Here is a 20,341-nt window from a genome sequence, read left to right on the forward strand (position 1 = left end):
TTATGCCATGTATGAGAAATAATTTGATAGGTAACATAATTAGCTTTAATCAGTTTTTAGTATTTCACTATGATTACATAAGAAAACCAAAAGAAGTTAATCCAGTTTCTCTGGCATCCTGAAGGCATTTGCCACCACATCAGTACTCCTAATTAAAATACTTACAAGAAAGTGTACCTCATAAGATGAGTTTCCATGAGAAATCAGAGGTAACAGGCACCTGTAAATTTGCTGATCTATTGATTGGTTATTTATTTTTCTTATGATATACCCCAACAGATTAATAATAATTAATAATAATTAACAGATCTGCACAGGTAACTGATATCCAGGAGTAGGAAGATGACCACGTGAATTTGCTTTCTGAACGGGGAGATGCTAGAGTCCTGAGACGTACATTCTCACAGAGGGCTGTGGCAGGCTGGGGCTTACGAGGCTGACCAAATGCCCAGCAGTCTGGGATTTCCCAGCCTGAGAGAATCAGAAAAACTTCATTTGTGTGAATAATTTGATAAAAGCATACCGCAAATGATATTTCTCTGCTTTTCACGTCACTGTGATCCTAATGATTCAAAAAGACCCCAAGCTCTCGTAATGAAATTCATAATAACGCATATAGCTGTGAAGGGAAATACATATATGCACACAGATCTAAATGCAACCCTAAATGATTTATATGATCTAATCCATCCTGAGAATATCTGTTTACCAACTCAGAGTATGGATATCAGTAATTATTGCAGTGCAATACACCTTCACCTTCTAATCTGTTTTTATTAGTTACTGCCAAACTTTTCCCATTCATCTCTTCATCTTAGTTAATTTAATTTTCCTCAGTAATCCTCTTTCTGATATAATTCCAAACTAGCACTAAAATTCTGAATAACTGTGATTTTGTCACTGAAATATATACATATTACTCTACCCTGACTGGCCAACACTAGCTATCACCTCAATGCAGGAAATTATATTGGCACAGTAATAATCATTATTATTCACAGAATCACAGAATAGTTGAGGTAGGAAGGGAACTCTGGAAATGTCTAGTCCAATCCTCTGCTCAGGGAAGGGTCACGTAGACCAGGCTGCCCACGGCCATGTCTGGTTGAGTTTTGAATATCTCCATGGATGGAGACTTCACAACCTCTGTGGGCAACCTGTTCCAGTGTTCAAACACCCTTGCAATAAGTAAGTGTTTTGTTATGTTCAGATGGAGTTTCCTGCGTTTGTGCCCATTGTCTCTCATCCTGTCATTGGGCACTACTGAGAAGAAAGAGCCTTGCTCCATCTTTTTTACACCCTCCCATCAGGTATTCATATGCATTCATCAGATTCCCCCGAGCCTTCTCTTCTCCAGGCTGAATAGTCCCAGCTGTTTTGGCCTCTCCTCATATGACCATCATTTTGATGATATCACCATCTTTGTGGCCCTAAAGATTAGATGTGCTCAACCTATCATACTGAGAAAGGGAAATTTAAAGTAAAATACAAGTGTATGATTAGTGATAATAAGAGTATCAGTCAGAGATAATTCCATTTAATTCTGATTTATGCTACATTATTTTTTCACTCAAATAAGTTTCATATGACTGACATAAAGTGAAAAAGCTTAAGAATGATTCTCAGAACTAATTAACAAAACAGAATTTGTCAGATATTCAGAAACAATTTACATAGAAAACCAATTTTGCATGAGCATGTGCGTCTATAAATATATAAAAGTGCACATTTTAACAGTGATGTGATGTGTACTCTCAGATTAGCCAAAAATTAACATTCCAAATGAAAGCTGATTCTGCTTAGCTTTACATATGTTGTAAACTGCTATTTCTCTTTTACTGCATAAGTACCTGGAAAATATCATAACCTGATTTACAGAAATTGTTTCTCATAGAAAATGTTTCTCATAGTTGTTTCTGTTTTGCAGAAAGTTGTGGATTATAGTGTTTTATATGGGCAAAAGAACGAAACAGTAAAGGAATTTCAGCCAAGGAAAGCAAAACTGCCCAAGGCTTCAGTCTACTGGCTATGACAGACAACACTCTTGAAATAGCCCCTTTCAAAGAACAGGGCACTTAGCTGATCTGTCTTTAGACATGGTCTGGACTAAGCAGGGAAAATACCAGCTAAAGGTATATTTGAAAAGGAGAACATGTTGTAGTACTTGACTGAAGTAGCACAGAAACTTTGACTTAAAGTGCAAATTCAAAAATCTCTACAACATTTAGAAATAATTTCTTTGCGGGGAGAGAATGAACAGGGAAGAAATTCTGGATATTGAGACTGATATACTGTGATAAATAATTTTATGTGGAACTCCCCTCTCATTTGTACACCATAGCTTGAACACCATGCACATAGTTATTCAGTATACCGCTGAATAAAACTAGCACTTAGTTACTTTGGCTCAATTACCTCTCTTATCTATACCGTGAAAATCCATTTCACAGATGTCAGGACACAGAGATTCAACAGACAGGGAAATTGAAATGGTTTGATGAAAATGAGTATTGGAACATGTAAAGATTTTCAACAACACCTTTTAAAGAGACATTATTACAAGTCTAACAAATTATCATCTCAAACATGCCAGAAAACCTTTCTTAATGACTGTATGTTTAGAAGAAACCTGGATACTGAGAGGAAAAGTATATTTTGATCTTCATCTCACAGAAAAGGTAGATTAATATTTCTTAAATACTATAAATTGAAAGCAGTCAGTAAGGCATGTTATGATGCTGGCTTGCTAGAACAGAACCATCCTGGATTTGTTTATGTAGCTTTAATACATAAGTAGCTAAAACCGGAAATAAATGAGAATATAAATCTTCTGCATATTATCTAAGCCCATTACTTTGAGAATTTACAGCATCACATGCAACGCCTTTCATGCCAATGAATCCCAAGGAAATTTATCAATCATGCATATGGGAATTACTTATTCACCACTAATGTATGATCACCTGCTGGCTAGAAAGTAGTTGTTGTTTCATAACGGAGTGAATGTCAACAAAATTGCTTTGGGGCAGGACATGATAAAGAATTGTATATCAGCTGACACTGACTCGGTGTTAGTACCCAGACTGAAATCTAGGCACTCTGCTCCTACTCTTGTGGAAAAAAATAATTTTTGTATTATTTAGGGCCACAAATAATTCTTGTCTGGTAATATCAAACATTTTGGATGCTCATCTATAGCACAGCAAATTCCACTACTATACTGCAACTTATACAAAGTACTCTCAATTGTCACTGACTTCTCATAAAACTCTTCAGTTTTCCTTTGATATATCGTAATCAAACCTTGACCATGCTGGCACTCCTTAGCTTGTAAGAGACCTGAAAATACCATAGATAGTATGCTCAGGAACTCTACTATTTAGCTATTTTAGCAACCTTGGATGAAACTTAATAGAATTTAGAATTTATTATTATGCAGAAGAATGGAAAGCAAGCATATCCATTGCATTTGACGTGATATCTAGAAGTGACCTTTCTGACATAGTCAATAATGTCCTTCATTTTTCTCTCTGCATGACTGAGTACAGAAGGAACGCCGAGTACCTGCGCGTGGATGAGACACTGGGGAAAACAGCACAAGCTGTGAGTTGTTCCAACCTGCATGTGTAGCGTTCCACTGAAAGACTCCAATTTCAATTTGCATTCCTCTCCTGCCGTTTTGGACATGTCTAGTCAAAATCTGTTGACCTTGTCTCCCACGACAAAGACTCTGCATCCCATTATGAAGTAGTGTTGTATTCCTATATTTCTTCAGCGAATCCTCCCAAAATAGCAGAATGGCTTAAAAGTTGATATTGTGATAACTCCAAATTTAACTTTTAATGACATTGCACATTAAAGAAATTGCTGACAAAAAAGGACCATCAGTAAATATGCCAACTTTGTACTCCACTGTAAACCTTCTTTTATAGTGGGGGTAACTTGCCTATTAAATCAGGTGACTACATTTCTATAATCCACATTTACCTTTATGTTCTGTGTTGTATCCTAAAAACATATCTACTATAGATACTACATGATCAAACCTTATCAAAGACAAATCAAAAATATTATTTAAACAACTCAATTCAATAGCAATGCATTTTAAAATAGCATTACTTATACTAAATGAGAATAGTGTCTGCAGGGGCATAGTTTTTATCAATAGTTGTTGTATGGATCATGCACAAAATTCCAAAGTCATATATGATCAAATTTTTGCATTTCAAGGGGTGGGAAGAAGGGTAAATATAAACAAACACAGCTTACCCACATCTAGCCAACCTAGACAAAAACAGAAATTAGCTGTTTGTCACTCTCTGGCAGAAACACCTTCCACACAAATTAACTCATTTTATTAGTTATAAAGCAGGGCAGTCATGCTTTTTTAATTTACAATTCTAACACTGTGCATTTTTGATTTCTCAAGAACATTAGATGGAAAGTCTCTTTGCAGGAGATTCACTGAATAGGACTAGATGCAGAATTCAAAACTAAAAACAACCAAAATAAAATTCAAGAAAATTATTGTATTGGCTTTTATCACCTGTAGGCTCCAACAGCAGTTACCCATAAAGAACTCAACTGAAAGTACGACCAAATGTTATGGACATTAATGTGATTTCAGAAATATGACACTCTGGAACACATCAAGAAGATATTTATGAAACATTATGAAACAGTGCTATAAAATTCTAATTCTTTATTTGCCAGATTACTTTGGCTGGTCAATGATCATGTGATACATAACATACCATTTATCCAAAACAATGTTGTGGCAAAGGCAGGCTACGTTGTTGCAACAGCTCAGAATGATCTGCATACCAGCTGGAGCTAGGCAGGATGCTAACAATCACTGAAAATACTACACACATGGTTTCACCAGGATCCGCCAATGAAAGTAAACTTTATCACAGAGAAACAGCTGATAGCTATTCTCTCATTTATTAGGAAAATTTAGCTCTTAATAAATTTCCTATAGAAAACTGGGCATAATGTATCAATGTGGTAGCTAAAAAAAAAAAAAAAAAAAAAAAAGTAACACATGATAAATATAGTATCTAAAGGAATGTGATAATCTAGAATTTCATTTTAGGGATGCTGATGTAGCCCTCTCAATAATGCTATTTTATAGTTGTTACTAAATTATAAAGTAAGTTATCTGCCAAGAAATGCATTTATATTTAGAGAAAAGTTATTAAAAAAATGTGCAGACAAGTTTTCTTCCATGTGTGGGCCAGTAAGGCTCCTACACTGGAGACTGCTAAGGCTCCAAAAGTGAGACGATGACCCTTGGATCAACTCTACCCTCAAGTTAACTTTGGATTAAAATGCATTTGTATTTTATACTCACGTTGGGTTCATTATAAGTCGTCGGAAAAAGTAAGTCCAGGTGATATAATCCATTGCATCCTGCTTGGAAGTAATAGTTCCAGCAGCAATTTCAGCATTCAAGTGGTCAGCCAGCACTTCTAACAAGCTGAAGAACAGGATGAAAGAGGATTTAGCTAACTTTACAATCACAAAGACAGATAATATACTTTGTAGAGTTGTGCATTACAAGGTTTATTACTTTTAATGTGAAAATGTTATATATTTTTCTTCTGGTGATGGAGAAGAGGGAAGGAATAGGGGGATGCTCCTGCAAGGTCAGTCATCTTCTTTACATGGTAGTGGAATGAAGTTTCAATTATTTCTTGATTGGACCAAGAATGCACAAGTTTATGTCATTCCTGTAAGTATTCAGATGGAGCTACTCAGTGGTAACTTCTGAATCCTATATGTTGACCATATGATCATGCTGGTTTAATTCAACAGAGAATCATATGGAAAGACAAACTGGAAATGAAACAGTGGCAATAGCTTAGCTAAGATTTGACAAATACTTTAGGGCTATTGAAATTACATCAAAATCATTTCCCCCAGATTTTGCCTTGTCTTCATCCAGTGTAAAAGAAAGCTATTTTACACAGAAGAGTCTAAATTCAGAAACACAGAAAAACAAAAGCAGTGTAAAATGATTCTTACAAAGCAAAATATTGTTTAGTGTCATTAAATGGAATAAAGACCTCCACCTGGGCAACCAATGAGCTCAGGCTTGGCTTGAGTACAATCAGGGCATGGGAAATATCCTTAAAGATCAAATCAACTTTCTATTTTCTTAAAAACCTTCCTCTTTTCCAAATGTTTTTCCCTATTGCTAAAAGCAAACAATAATTTGGTTTGAGTAACTGTTTTATTACTCTGTACCACTGCTTGTAGACTTCTGAAGGTATTAACTGTAGCTGTTCTACCCAGACTGTCCAGCAGAAACTGGACAGGTTACTCTATTCAATAGCCATTTCATAATAAGGAGTGCTTGCTCTTTTGCTTCTAAAGCGCTGTATTTCAGCCCCACAATCAGTGAGCGCACAAGGCCTGTCATGTGAATTGTGCACTCAGTTCTACAACTAATACACAGATGATGATTTTTAGATTTTTTTCTATATCTAAAGTTTAATATTACAAATTGGAAATACTACACAAAGCTGATGAACCAGCTCTTTGGCCTGCCAAAACAGGATAAGAAGGGAAAGCATGCTAAGAGTTTCTCTTTGAAGCTATGCCTCCTAATTCAAATACCTTTGAGAAAAATAAAGCAGACCATGAAGACTCTAAGTTAATCATATCACAAAATACAGAGAACTTAATGAGAGTGCCATTGATATGTGAATCTTCATCTGAAAGTTTATCAGATATTCTGTGTTTATACTAAAATGCAGTTTTATCAAACTGCTGATTTAAGTAAATATATACACATAAAATGAGCTACCAGAAGTGGAGAACATTTATAGTATTTGAAACAGAAACAAGGTGTGGTTACAATTTCTCTGTTGAAGATACTATTTCTTTATTTAGAAACACCACTTACCAATAGAAAGATTTCCTATTTTATGCCAGTGCCATACAGTCTGGATATAACATGAACATTTCAATCATCCTGTTCTTTTGACTTGATAGCTATCATTCTGAAGAAGTTCAATTTCTAGCATTTTGTTCTAAGTGCAATTATATGTTAAAAAAAAAAAAAAGGTGGTTTCCTAAGGAAATGAAGTGCATGTCTCCACGTTCTTGTTTGCAAAAATTGTATGTGTCCACCTGTGCACTGCAGAAATTAACCTTCAAATACACCAGCCTATTTCAACTAGATTTCACAGCTGCGTAGCACTCTCAAGTTCCTAGAAATGTCTTGACCACACAGAGGTGAGATTAGTGCTCACGTTGAGGGATGAAATTTCCTTGGAAGAACAATATTGTGAATTCTTCAACACTGAGAAAAGCTTTCAATAAGCTTTCTCAATAAGCACGCCTTATTAGATTCCTAGGAATTTGTCCATGAAATGAGTCTATAGGAGACTGATGTAACTAGTTCTGTTCTGCATGGAACAACTAAGTATATTTTAAATATTAAAAAAAAGGCAGAAGTTACATTATGCTGGACAATGAACGCTAGATTAGCTAAGTTCAAGGAGGTTCCAAAAAGGTAGTATTTCTACTTTTCTGACAAAAATCTTGCAATTTTTCAGTGAAAGAAGTGTTGAAGGTGTATTAGTAATTGTTTACACCAGGAAGTTTCTTTTTTTGTGAAATTTAGAACAATGTGAGATATCTATAGTGTACACGAGTTGAAAATATATAATGTGTCCATATAGAGAGATATCTATACACGTCTATATATAGATATCTATATAGGCATATTCAATATACACATATATTATATAATCTATAATACGCTACAGACTCACCTATCATTTTTTCTTATTAAGAATTTGTCGCAACATTTCAGAGAAGGTTGTGAGGATCATTAATACTTGTCCTACATATTGGCCTTGAAGAACAGCTTGTCCTCTCATTCATATATCTGAGATAAGACTCAGAAGTAGAGAAGCATTTGCAGTATTATCTAGGAATGGACTAAAGAGCTGAACAGTGCTTCAAGACTCATGGAAGAAAGAATTTTTCTGCATAAAGATGGATACTATTTTTCAGAAAATGACTGTCTTTTAGGATCCCAACATTTAGGAGACAACCTGGATAGGAATTTTCTTTCGTTTTTCTCTATCCCTCATTTGTAGTACTGTTGCTAGTTTGATCAGCTTTACCTGGATTCCACTGGGAAAGGTTCATAAAGGAATTTTTTGTAGAAGTCTTTCTTAATATCATGAACTAGAATTACAGCTTTGCCTTGGTCATCAAACTGTGGTCTGCCAGCACGTCCCATCATCTGAAGTACATCTGCCAAAGAGAGAATAAATGCATTTATAATGGATTTTTTGTATTTCTGTGGTCTCATAAGCCCTATTAGTTTTGACATACCTATTTCTTTTTTCCATCTCAAGTAAATTTACAATGATCTTCTTTCTGGCAGAGTCTGTATTCCTGGGTGCTTCAAGACTGCCCACTGCGGTAGTACCCAAGCCTACACCACCTAAAATATATTTCCTCTTCTCTCCTTTTATTCCACATCCATGCATTGCTTGATCATGTAATTAAAGATCATATGAGTAAGAGAACTCACGAACGCTACAATGGCAATTCTATATTATTTCCTAATTTGCAAGTACTTGACTTTTCATACTAATAAAAGTTCCTTATATAAGCCTTGTTTCAATATATGATCAGGTTTTTAAAGGAAAAAGGGTATTGTGGTTGGGGAAAGGACAAGACAGATGATATAGAATGGGATACAGCTATGGACAGTGATAGCAGAAACAGCCTGATAGTGACCATCTCTCACTTCTGTACATGCAAGCTATATAGACAACAATTTTTTTTTTTTTATCAGTTTATTCATTTTGTTGATTTAGGAACAACATGCAAATGTAAAATGAAAATAGTTTGAAAATAATATTTCTGAATAGGTATGTGCACAGTGGATTGATGAAACAACTTCCTGTTATTCTAGTATGGTGAATTAAACAGTGTATAATACTATATAGGAAATGAATTTACCAAAAAGCACTCAAGAAATGATTTTTGCCAATATCCACTAAGTAGTTACCCAAAAGCAATATTTTCTTTACGGTCTATATGCTCTTTGGCTGCCTTTAACCACTGCACTAAACTCTTGAAATGTCACAAACGATCCAACTGGCTGAGTAAATGCCTGGTAACTGAAAGAAGGGCCCTCCCCAAAACCTCTGACTTCACTCAGAAAAGCATTTTTCCTTATTTTCAAATCAACAGCTTGGAACGATTCATTCTGCTGCTTCCTTAGAACCAAAACCTTGATACAGAAAGGTAACTTCTGCAGGAAGAAAGCAAGTTACACCCTGACGGAACAGTGAAGGCATACTTGAAGGCAGCATTAAAGACAGTGTTTTGAAAATTTGGAAGTATTTCAGAAAGAAACTCATTAAATTTTCATTTTATTGCTGCTGAAAAACTGTACTACCTTTCCACAGAACTTCCAGATACATAAACATTCTGTAGAAAAGTAAAAATAAAATTGTTCTAAGCAAACCACATCACGTTTCTTCATAAAATAAGGAATCTGCATTTCCTACTGCAGCACAGACAACAGTATCTAAATGCCTCCATTGCAGAGGGCAGCATTTCCCCCTCAAAGCACTCTCATTTAATATTCAAGAATCAAACAACCCCCACAGTACAAATCAGTTCAAGACTACACATAACCTGAATCCAAAAAGGCAATGAAGAGTGAAAGTACCAGCATTTCCTAATGCCTTTGTGAGCACTTGTACAACATATTTCTAAAACAGGCTCCAATGCTTATTGAGTTTCTGATGTCTTTTGAAAGTATTCCCAATTATTTCTCCTGAAATAATCTGTACTCCTGACTTTCTCTTTGACAGTCCCATAGATCCAACATAAAATTTAAAACTCCGGTTGGTTTCTCTCCTTATCACGTTTCCCCATTCAGTAATAAACTGTTGCCACTGCTCTTCCAGCAGAGAACAGCGAGATACCGCTTCTTGGCGGAGACCGCTCGTTCGGCGTTTACATCAGGCAAAGCCTGTCACAAAACGCAAGAGCGCGTGGCTAAGCTCCCGGGTCATCTTTAAACAAGAGAGCTGGTCTGGCAATTGATCCCAAGTTTTCTGTAGAGCACAAACCACTAAATGAAGCTCTGCGATGGGTTACTTGGGTAAGTAACCCTTGTAACATTTTCACTTTAAGCTTTTTTCTTTAGTAAGCTCCTCTTGCTAAAAGGACGCTGCCTGGTTAAAAAGACACAAGATTTCTATCTACATTACAGATAACATTTAGATTGCCCTTAGGCACACAGACCTCTGGGGTAATGTAGGATCATTTAATAATAAACTTTCTCTTGTGAAAAGAGAAAGGGAAAACAGAGCAGGAAACCTGGAATAAATTTAGCTTGTCCTCATTCTTCAAGCTTAGTACCATCCAGACAAATATTTCCCTGTCTGAACTTTGAAAGAAGCCCTTCCATGGTTCACTTTCTTAAGCTTGATGAAAACACTGCGGAACAGTTTATGAAAAGTGGAGTTGACTGAAGGCAGAAAGCGATAAAAATCTGTATCAAGCCAGAAATTCAAATACTTAATTTAGCAGCTTATTTTTGAAGCAATAGCTAGTTACTTTTTAACTTCATTGAAGATATTATAGTAGTTAATGTTGCTTTTGTTTACTGTCAAGTGATTATATATAAATTTTATGTTCTCATATACATGTGATTCAACTTTAGAATTTCAAACCATGGAGATGTTTGCTGTTAAAAATCTGTTTCAAAATAGAAATAGAATTTTAGAATAGACTAATTCTAAAAAAGATTTCACAAATGAAAATATCATTTGTGTGAATACTTACTTTTATACAACTTACTAGGTAGCTAAATATGACTTTGTATTGCCCCTTTAACTGTTTAATGTCTATTTTGGATGATACTGATTAAAGGAGTTTAGAAAGAAAAACGACTTCCAAAACAGAAACCATTTTATTATAACATTATGTTATAGAATATATATCTATAAAAAAACATATAAAAACACATATATTTAGTATTATATTCTCTAACAAATTATATTAAACAAAGAAAACAATCCTAGCCTCTACCTAAGTTGGATATTATCAGGGGGTCAGTTTCTAAATAATTCACATCATTTGCATATGCTTGAAATGCATTTTGGCATCTCAGCATTTCCATAATTTATGTGAATACCTGTAATGGGATAATCCACGTAACGTCTTGTTTTTCCATCATAATATTCTGTTCCTTTAACAATTACTAAATGAGCTGGAAAATTTACACCCCAAGCTAATGTGCTTGTGGCAATAAGAACCTAAAACAGAAAGAAAGATTAATGAGGTATATGTAACAAAAAGCCAACTTTTAAAATTCCATGTAAATCTCATTATGGTAAGATTCAGAGAACAAATGTACCTGGATTTTGCAGTTCACAAACAATTCTTCCACCGTTTTCCTGTCCCTCTCATGCAACCCTGCATGGTGCATGCCTATTCCAAAAGCAAGCGTCAGCTTCAGATTTGAATCTCTCACGGTCACTATAATGTCACTCATCTGTAACAGAGAACAGTTACATGCTTTAAAACGGTTTCTCAGAACTTTTTAATCTCTTAGGGTTGCTATTATCTTAGTTTTTATAGCAAGCATAATTTGTTCAATACTGTCTACAGAGACAGAGGAAAATGCAGTCTCCATTCTCTTAACAGTCTGTTTTTAGTCTAAGAAGTCAAGCAATATGTTAAGGATGGGAGGAAAAAACACAAAATCTTCATGACTTTATTGACACTATTACTAGCACAGACAAGGAACTCGAAACGATGAAAATATCTTGACAGGTCAGACAAATGCTATGCATTTCCCCCTGTGTTTATTTAAAGCAACTCCTAGCATCAAAGGGGTTAGGAGTGGTATAAAAACATAGCAGATCCCTGCAATCAGTAAGAAAATGACAGTGGTAAAAAATAAATTTGGCTCACTCTAATGCCTATGAAAAGACACAGTTCTTCAGTTTGATAATTTTGCAATTACATTCCAGCAACAAAGTTTCCTATTCACATGCTGAAATGCAAATTCATCTGATTAATTTTTCAAGCACAATTTTTTAATTTATAGACTCAAATCTTATAGTGAAATCCAGCATACAGTAAATGTCTTAATTTAAAACTTTCTGAAGTTTAGGTAGAAAGTTATTATTATCTTTTTTAATAAATCTCATGTCACTGACTACTCAGAATCATTTCAATTACCCTCTATATGTCTTGTGTAGGACTTTGAGTAATAAATTCCATAATAAGCTCATTTATTTCTGTAGACTACCTCTGTGAATAGCCCCTGACTAATAATGAACCAGAGCTCTATAACTTCTCTCACTTGCCTAGAGACTTTTCTCCCTATATGTTTGTTTCATTATTTTATTTATAAGGCTATTTATTATTTTATGTGATTTTAATATAATTATAGCCAGGAAATTTCAAAACTCATCTCTTATTAGTGGTTTCCTGGTGCCACCAGCAGTGGCATGATGATATTGCGTACCTATGGCAGCATTGCTCACAACGGACCTAGAAGGTACAACCATGATTAGAGAAAGAGGTGTAATGTGGAATGAACTACTCGATGTAACTGGAGAATATGGGTTGAGTATTCAGTCGCATCTCTGATTTACTTTCTCAAAGTACTGAGATATTATACGTGGATGATTGCAGTGATACTGTCATCCTCCACTTAAGACTCTCAGGTGCTGCACTTCCGATATTCAGAATTTGACTTTCTCAAGTTTTATAATTCTCATACCATAAAGTCAATATAATTATTCACATGACTAAGATCAAGGAGTATATGCCACTACAAATATCAAAAAAATCCTTAAAAGGTGTAAAAAAACTTGGGAGAATAATAGTCTAAATTTAGGATTTAAAAAATCCAATATAGATTTTGTAACTTAATCAATTTTGGCAAGAAGAGCAACTTAAAAAAAATTCAAAAAGTGCTTTTTTTGAAGTAGCATCAACTAACACAAACAGAACTGATAGAAGTAACAGAGAACCCAATTTACAAAAATATTGCCAATGTTTTGTCTTGGTCCAGTCAATTTGAACTAATAGAAGCTCCTAAACTTCATTTTCATTCACAATGATGAGCTACTCAGCTGCCTTGATGTTCCTGATGGTATCATATATTATGAGATATGGAAGGTTTGTTGTTTAAATAGAGCTGGCATGTATAAAAGGAAAGGAGGCTTACAGAAGAAAAGAGTGAAAAGGAACTGTAAAACACCAAAGGGAAAGAAAACAAAGAAAAAAAAGCAATGAATTGAGAAATAGAGACGGGATAAAGTCTATTTAGGAAAGGGAAACAAGAAGGAGTAGATAAGTAGAACAGAGAAAAGAACTGAATGAAAGGAGGATATGTTAAAGGATGAAGTTTATTTATCCAGATACAATCAGCAAACCTTTGATTTCTCTAGTCAACATGCAGACATGTGACTGTAGTGTAGACAACATGAATTATGACCCAACTTAAAGATTTCTTCTTCTAAGGCAAGAAATAACAGAATAAAATGAAAACTTGTATACTGTTTCTCTACATCTGTGATCATCAACATACATTACTAACTATATATGCAAACGTACTAAAGCTTTTTTGCTATGGATTTATGAAGTGGTACCAGTACTATATAATCTCCCTATGCTTGGATAGACACTTTGAGAAACAATAGTTGTTTTTAATTCTCTGTAAACAAAAAAATTAAGATTAAAAAGTGGTATATGGCACCAGCAAATACCATAAAAAGATGTGAAGAATTCATACATTTCCAATGCACTTCATTTCTGCCCTCATAAATTGGCAAAAGTTATCATCTTGCTGAAATAGTTTTTCTCCTTCCCACCAAAAATTATCACCTTATCATTGTCATGTCTTTAATATAAGAAAACAAGTCAGTTCCAATGACATTTTTTATTTAATTATTCACACGAACAGAATTTAATAGGAGGAAAATAATGAATCTAAACTCCCTATTCCCCTATAAAAGAACAGTGATCATACTAGCTCTGCCTCTAACTCTCTGCAGAGCTAGTCTACAGTGATTAGACTGCTCCTTCAGCCCAAGCAGTTTTACAGTGTTATTTTCAGTATAGAACCTGAGCTATTTCTTTTGGACATGTAGTTTCCACCATAACACATCCCAAATTCACACTGCTGGGAATTTAGTCCAAGATGTTCTTCTTGCTTTTACAATCAGCAGTGGTTATTTTTCTCTTCCTCTGACTTGTATTACAGTGGTGGCCTGTGGTGCTGTTAGTCATACCTGCAAAGCAGGGTAATTTAGCACAGGAAAGTTAGAGAACCCTTAGCAGGAGAGCTGGCACAAGTACTCCTAGCCTGTCATTCTAGCAGCAGGGAATCCTAGTCATTTTTAGCTGACCCCTTACTTTCACATAAGTCAAGGTAATAAACACAACTATTTTACCCATAGGCACAGTCCAAGGCTTAAAATTCTCATGACAATTTATTTAAAAATATAACTCTCTTTCTTACGCCAGCTTAGTGTAAGAATATTATCACTTTCTATTAAGAAATACTGGCATAATTAATGGTTTCATTAATCAGAAACAGATGCACCAATATGAGTATAAAACTAATCTAATGTTTCTACATTGTTACAATTTCATTACTATTTACCTTTTTGAACACAACTGAACATTAACTCTAAAATATTAAAGAAAGCACATTTTATCTTATGTATTTTAAAAATAATATATTTATAAGGAAATGTACATTGCACTGACTTGAAGTTATTAACAAAACTGCAGCACTGGTTCAGGGAACTTATTCTCAAATAATGCAAGGACGGATTTTCCCTGGACTCCAGGGAAAGACAGACAGGATTGGTCCCATGCTGAGTAGCCTACGCTTTCTTCCACAGATTTCTTGAAGAACAAACAAAAATACCTCCCATGCATTCCTCTAACATGGGTTGAGTAGGTATACAGCTTTTAATAAAAAAAAGTCGAAAACCAAATTGAGACTCTCATATTACTGCAAAAAATAAAGTTTATTTCTACCTTTTATATTCTAATCTTTGAACAAGCTAGATTTTTCTCAAACTAGTAAGTAGTCATTTTCTTTGTTCCTGCACATATGTAAACTGTTGAACCATTTACTTTAAGCTAATAGAACTTTTTTATATTTTAAATTTATTATACTTAAAAAGCTTTTGTAGAAAGATAGGATTCCATTTAAGTAGATACATTACCCTGTGCCTGAAATACATTCCAGTCAGAGTATAATTCAGCAAGTTGATGACAATGCTGGCTCCAAAAGAAAGGAGGAGACCAGATTGGACAAGAATGAGCTAACAGATTGTGCAGCCCAATTCTGTCCCTTTGAGTGTGATATATTGTTTCAAGATGCTAAAAACCCATATTTTCTCAAAGCATATCTGTTGTGCCGGTTTTCCCATTTTCACAGAATCCTCATTATTAGTACTCTGTACTCTTTTCAAAGCACGTCAGACTCAGACCATATGCCACTGAATAATGCTTATCAATTGTCTAAAATGCCCAATAGAAGAAAGATGTGCCAAACAAAAGAATCGTGAAAGTTATGAAGTCTTTTACAAAAATAATTACATATTTCCCATCTGCTACAGATGTTAAGTGAAATAAACACATCTCCTTGTTATAACTAAATGTTATTTTTTTATGACACACTTTTGTGCCATAAAAACAACATCTTGTAGGAGGAAGTTGAACTCTTATAATGAGTGAAACACTTAGAAATCATTCTTTGGTACCCTTCCAATCTCTAAAGACAGGAAAAAAAAGATGACTACCTTAAAATCATTTTTCATTAAGAATTGACTTGGGCTCATACCCCAGCAACCCTACCCAAAACTAAATGCTCCAGCTACCTCAGATAAGATTATTCAAGAAATATTTTAAAATATGGTTTACACAATTGAGATATATTATTAAAGGCCATATACTTAACACTAAAAATCTCATTTGGAAGACAGCAATATACCTATCCATGACATAGACCAGATTCTTCTATCCCTGTTTTATAGCACAGCATCACTGCAGAACAATAGCATGGAGATAATAGGTTGTTTGATTTAAAAGTTAGAGAAGGAAAAGTCATCTTTTATCTTTTCAAAAATTCTTGTTTTTTTCAGAAACACAAAACAACTTTATGGTAAAATTTAATTCACTTGTATGCATATGTCTGTGCACATACTATACACACATGTATGTATCCATAATAAGCACACATTTATATACACATTCATATATCTCAAATCTCAAGATCAGTATGGGCTGATTCATTTTTTCCAAGTCAGTGAGCACCCTTTCATTCAATTTATTTTCACTGAATTCAGTGGGAGCTGGATATTAGCTGATATAGATTCTATTGAATATTAGAAAAGGTATGCTTGTGCTAAAGGATTTCAGTTATTTCTAGAGGTCTTAAGGAATAGTCATAACAAGATGCAGATGGTAAAATGATGCACACAGCAGACTGCAAAAATCATTGTGGTTAAAGTTAAACTTGTGTACATGGGTACTTTTCTCCTCTGCCCTTACACTGTAAATATAAGGAAAAAATCCAAGTATAAATTTCCCCCCCCCCCAAAAAAAAAGAAAGAAAAAAAGAAGAAACCCCAAACCACCCACCCTACTTGTTTGCTTGTGAGAATTACACTAGAACTTCAAGCAACAAACAATAAATACTCATTTGTATTTTTGTTTTAGGTTAAAAACAAAAAGCTGTGAAAATATTAGAGGAAAATAAATTTAAATAAATTGGAAATTTGATTCTAATAAATTCTGTGGTATGAAGACTCCAAAATCTACCGTCACCACAGATATAGATGTAATTTCTGAAAGAGCTTTTTCCTCTTTATTCAGCTCCTAATTTCATGTAGAGCAGTGTATCTGATTTTACCCAAGCTTAACATCACAAGCTGGTGACAGTGTCTGTTTCTGAAAGGATAATCTGAGCTTTATCCCTTTGAACAAGGAATGGGTCACAAGCCTGGACATTATAGTCTTGGTTGACAGCACCAAATTAGAGTTTTAGCTAAGAAGTGTATATTTAAAGATCTTATCATTACACAAAAAAGCAGGGTAAGCATAAGGTTTTCTTTTCTCATTGTCATCTGCTGGCGCACTGGCATCAACGAACAATAATAAAAAATGAAGAATTACTCCATTTACAGTGGCAGTCTTCCCTTTGAGATGCACTGTCTATTCAGATTTCTCTCATGATGCACTTGTGCCTCCTAGGTATAACTAGGATGATCATTACAGAGTGATCTCTCCTGAAGAGTGCTTGCAACCACAGTGGACTGTAACACATAACAATGAAAGCAGCTTCAACTGTTTCTTGGCTCTTTTGTTAGAAGGAACTGCAAATTCTAATGGGGAGAGAGACCTGGTTTTGGAATGTGCATGGACAATGTACCTTAAAAAAAAACAAAAGAAAAAAAAAAGGGAAAAAACAACCCACCTCTAAAGCTCTAAGGTAGGTAACTACCCTCTGTTCTTCAAGAGATTGCCCACTCAGACTCCACTTTGGGCAAACTGTGAGCAATCCTGCTTTACTGAGGAAGCAACTGCTGTACCAGAACTTCTGCTGCATTATGCATAGCAACTGAAAAAGGCAGGGATGAGCTTTGTGATCTACAGATTACAGTAAATAGGATATTTCAACATCACTGGAGGCTTCCTAGCTAAACTAGACATGAGGTATTCAAGTGGACATTTCTTCCTGAAAAGCACGCGCACAGCCTGAAACTCATTTGGACAGAATCTATTAAACAAATCTAGCTACTGTTGTGCAACAACAGGTCCAGGAGAACTGGGAAACTAATCAGTGCTAGAAATGACAAGCTTCATCAAGTACTGTCCAGTCTTACGAGGACTAACTGTTGTCTCAGCTTTCTGCATACGTTTCAACTGTCTGAATACTGTGGGAACGTGAGTACTGAGCAGGAAACAGTATGTCAGATATGAAATTCAAGGAAAGCATCCAGGAAGAATCATGTCCTGTAGCCATGGCTACATTCTCTAAACAGTTGGGGTATTCCATAGGGAATGTTCTGCTAGACTGTGAGGGTGTCCATGGACAGACCTTTGCTCAGCAAGTCTGCTATAGCGATTGAAGAGCTGCAGAACATATGGCTGTTAGGCAATCTGATGCATCAGATGCGAAGCTGGCTACGTGGCAAAACGAGGACCGCACAGCCCTGTTGATGTACTATTAATGTATTCTTTGTAAATTTTTTAGAAACTGATGTGACAAATGATAGATAACTTTGAAAAACGAAAACACGGAGTTGGACATTTCAATTAAACCTGCAATTTAGAGTCCTCAGAACTGATCCTGTGATACATATTTTCAGCAGATAGACGTAAAATAAAACTCCTTTTCAACTATAATTCAGTTGCACCAGTTAGACCACTGATTTCTTTGAGGGAAAGAACATCTTGTATGATTCCTCCATGATCCAAGTATGGTGCTGTTCACAGCAGTGGCAATGGATGAAAGGAAGGCCCTGCACTTCATTTACACATACAAATGTGTATTCCAGAAGCTTCATACAAGCTAATGCCTGCCACTGCTTGGTCTTTTGAAATATATCTGATTAAAATATTGTCGGAACCTGACACCTGGAGCTGGTTGGCAGAGATAGCATAGATCTGCCTGTTATCTGAGAGAATTAAAAAGACAAGCGGTCTGGAATTTTGTGAACAGAAGAACCCTTCATATGCTGCAAGTAAGAGTCTGCTTTGAGGCTATCACTACACAGAGAAGCTCAATAAACTACATGATCTATGGAACAGATGAGGGAAGCTCATAAATAGGTATTGAAGATCCAGTATTGGTCTCTCTCTCCCCTAGCTTCAATTCCCCCCAAAGCCTGAATCTCTGTTTCCATCACAAAAAAGCTGCCATGCAGGGTAAGAAAGAGGAATCTGCTTTTAATGACGGTAAGAATCTACATCTACCTCAATATCAGTCTTGCAGATGTTATTTTGGATTGCATTGTTTATAGCATTTTAAGTAGCTTTATAAAGTCTATCCACTGGGAAGCCAGCACAAACACAGACTAACATTTGGCCATCGTGTGACGAAACCAATTACACCAGTAAACAAAACTAACCAATGTGTTCTCAAAGGAGTCCTACGTCAGCCAAAACTAATATCAGGCAAATAAGGCTGAATGAAGAGAAATGCCATGGTCTGTTGTAAAGCCTGCAAACTTCCTATGCATCCCTTATGAAAAATCTCTTATATTCCAACATACTTCACAATTAACAATTGTACATATTTTGAAAATCAGGTCTGCTCTGGTGGTAGAGACTATACATGAAAAACTGGCAGGCTTCAGAAATGGTTTAAAGGCAACAACGATTTTTTTTTTCTAGTTGGTCCATTTATATTCTGTATGGACTTGAGAAACACTTGAGGCAAGTGTTTGGGCTAGCTTTAAAGATGGGCAATACCTGCTACATAATAAGTATGCACCAGTTTTAACTTTAATACTTAAAAAGAAATGTAGCAATATGTGGAGAATTTTGCCTATTTCACCTAATCTAAGTTTGACTTTAATGTAACATTAAGTTGTTAGAATTCTTACATCAAAAATATATTATGGATAAAAAAGTAAGCAGTACATAAGTACTAGCATTACTATCGCTCTGTTTTGCTCTGCCATGTTTTAGGCTGAATCCTTTCCCTCAATGTCAAATGAAGTTCAGGCTAATTTTGCTCTTTTACAAAACAAAACAACAAACTGGTCCAATAATTACCTAAAGAAGTGTCCACTTGAACTTGAAGGTACTTCAGACACAATTGTGTTCTGCATAACGGTGGTAAGATAGAACAACTTAGGACTCAATCCTCAGTCTTTTATATTTATGCAGTGAGAGCTCAACAACTTAGTAGGTACCGTTGTTATGCTCCAAACACTGAGATTGTTAATTCAAATACAAATCATATGCAAATTATTTAACTAATAAATGCAAAGTCTGCTTGTCCTTACTGGCTCCTCTTTCGAAAACTTCAGAGGTATATGCTGAAACAGGTGAAAATATCTAGGCTCTGACAGGCTAAAAGGTCACAAGTTCCAAATTCAAAGACTCTTAATAGAAAACCCTTTCCCAGCAAGTCACTCTTTCATAAGTGGAGAAGCTTCAGTTATAGTTCGCTTACGGGCTTTGGGGACTCATAGCACATGGGGAAACCATACAGAGTAAAGCCAGTCATTTAGGGTAAGCCTGCATGCTGCATGTTCTAACTGTAGGTGAGATTACTACAGTAAACTAGCACAACGTACTGGTG

At 35.3% G+C, this 20,341-nt stretch overlaps 1 protein-coding gene across 2 annotated transcripts in view; it reads right to left on the bottom strand.

Moving 5' to 3' along the window:
- ASCC3 (activating signal cointegrator 1 complex subunit 3) overlaps positions 1 to 20,341 on the bottom strand; it is a 282,237-nt gene that overhangs the window by 45,368 nt on the left and 216,528 nt on the right. For both annotated transcript variants that reach the window (XM_064508824.1, XM_026122085.2), the window contains exons 31-34: positions 11,408 to 11,545; positions 11,186 to 11,306; positions 8,142 to 8,274; positions 5,354 to 5,479 (exon numbers count right to left, since the gene is read on the bottom strand). In XM_064508824.1, the coding sequence (XP_064364894.1) occupies positions 5,354 to 5,479; positions 8,142 to 8,274; positions 11,186 to 11,306; positions 11,408 to 11,545 (518 nt within the window). The remainder of the gene's footprint in view (positions 1 to 5,353; positions 5,480 to 8,141; positions 8,275 to 11,185; positions 11,307 to 11,407; positions 11,546 to 20,341) is intronic.

Source organism: Dromaius novaehollandiae, chromosome 3, assembly GCF_036370855.1.
Source record: "Dromaius novaehollandiae isolate bDroNov1 chromosome 3, bDroNov1.hap1, whole genome shotgun sequence".
NCBI lineage: Eukaryota > Metazoa > Chordata > Aves > Casuariiformes > Dromaiidae > Dromaius > Dromaius novaehollandiae.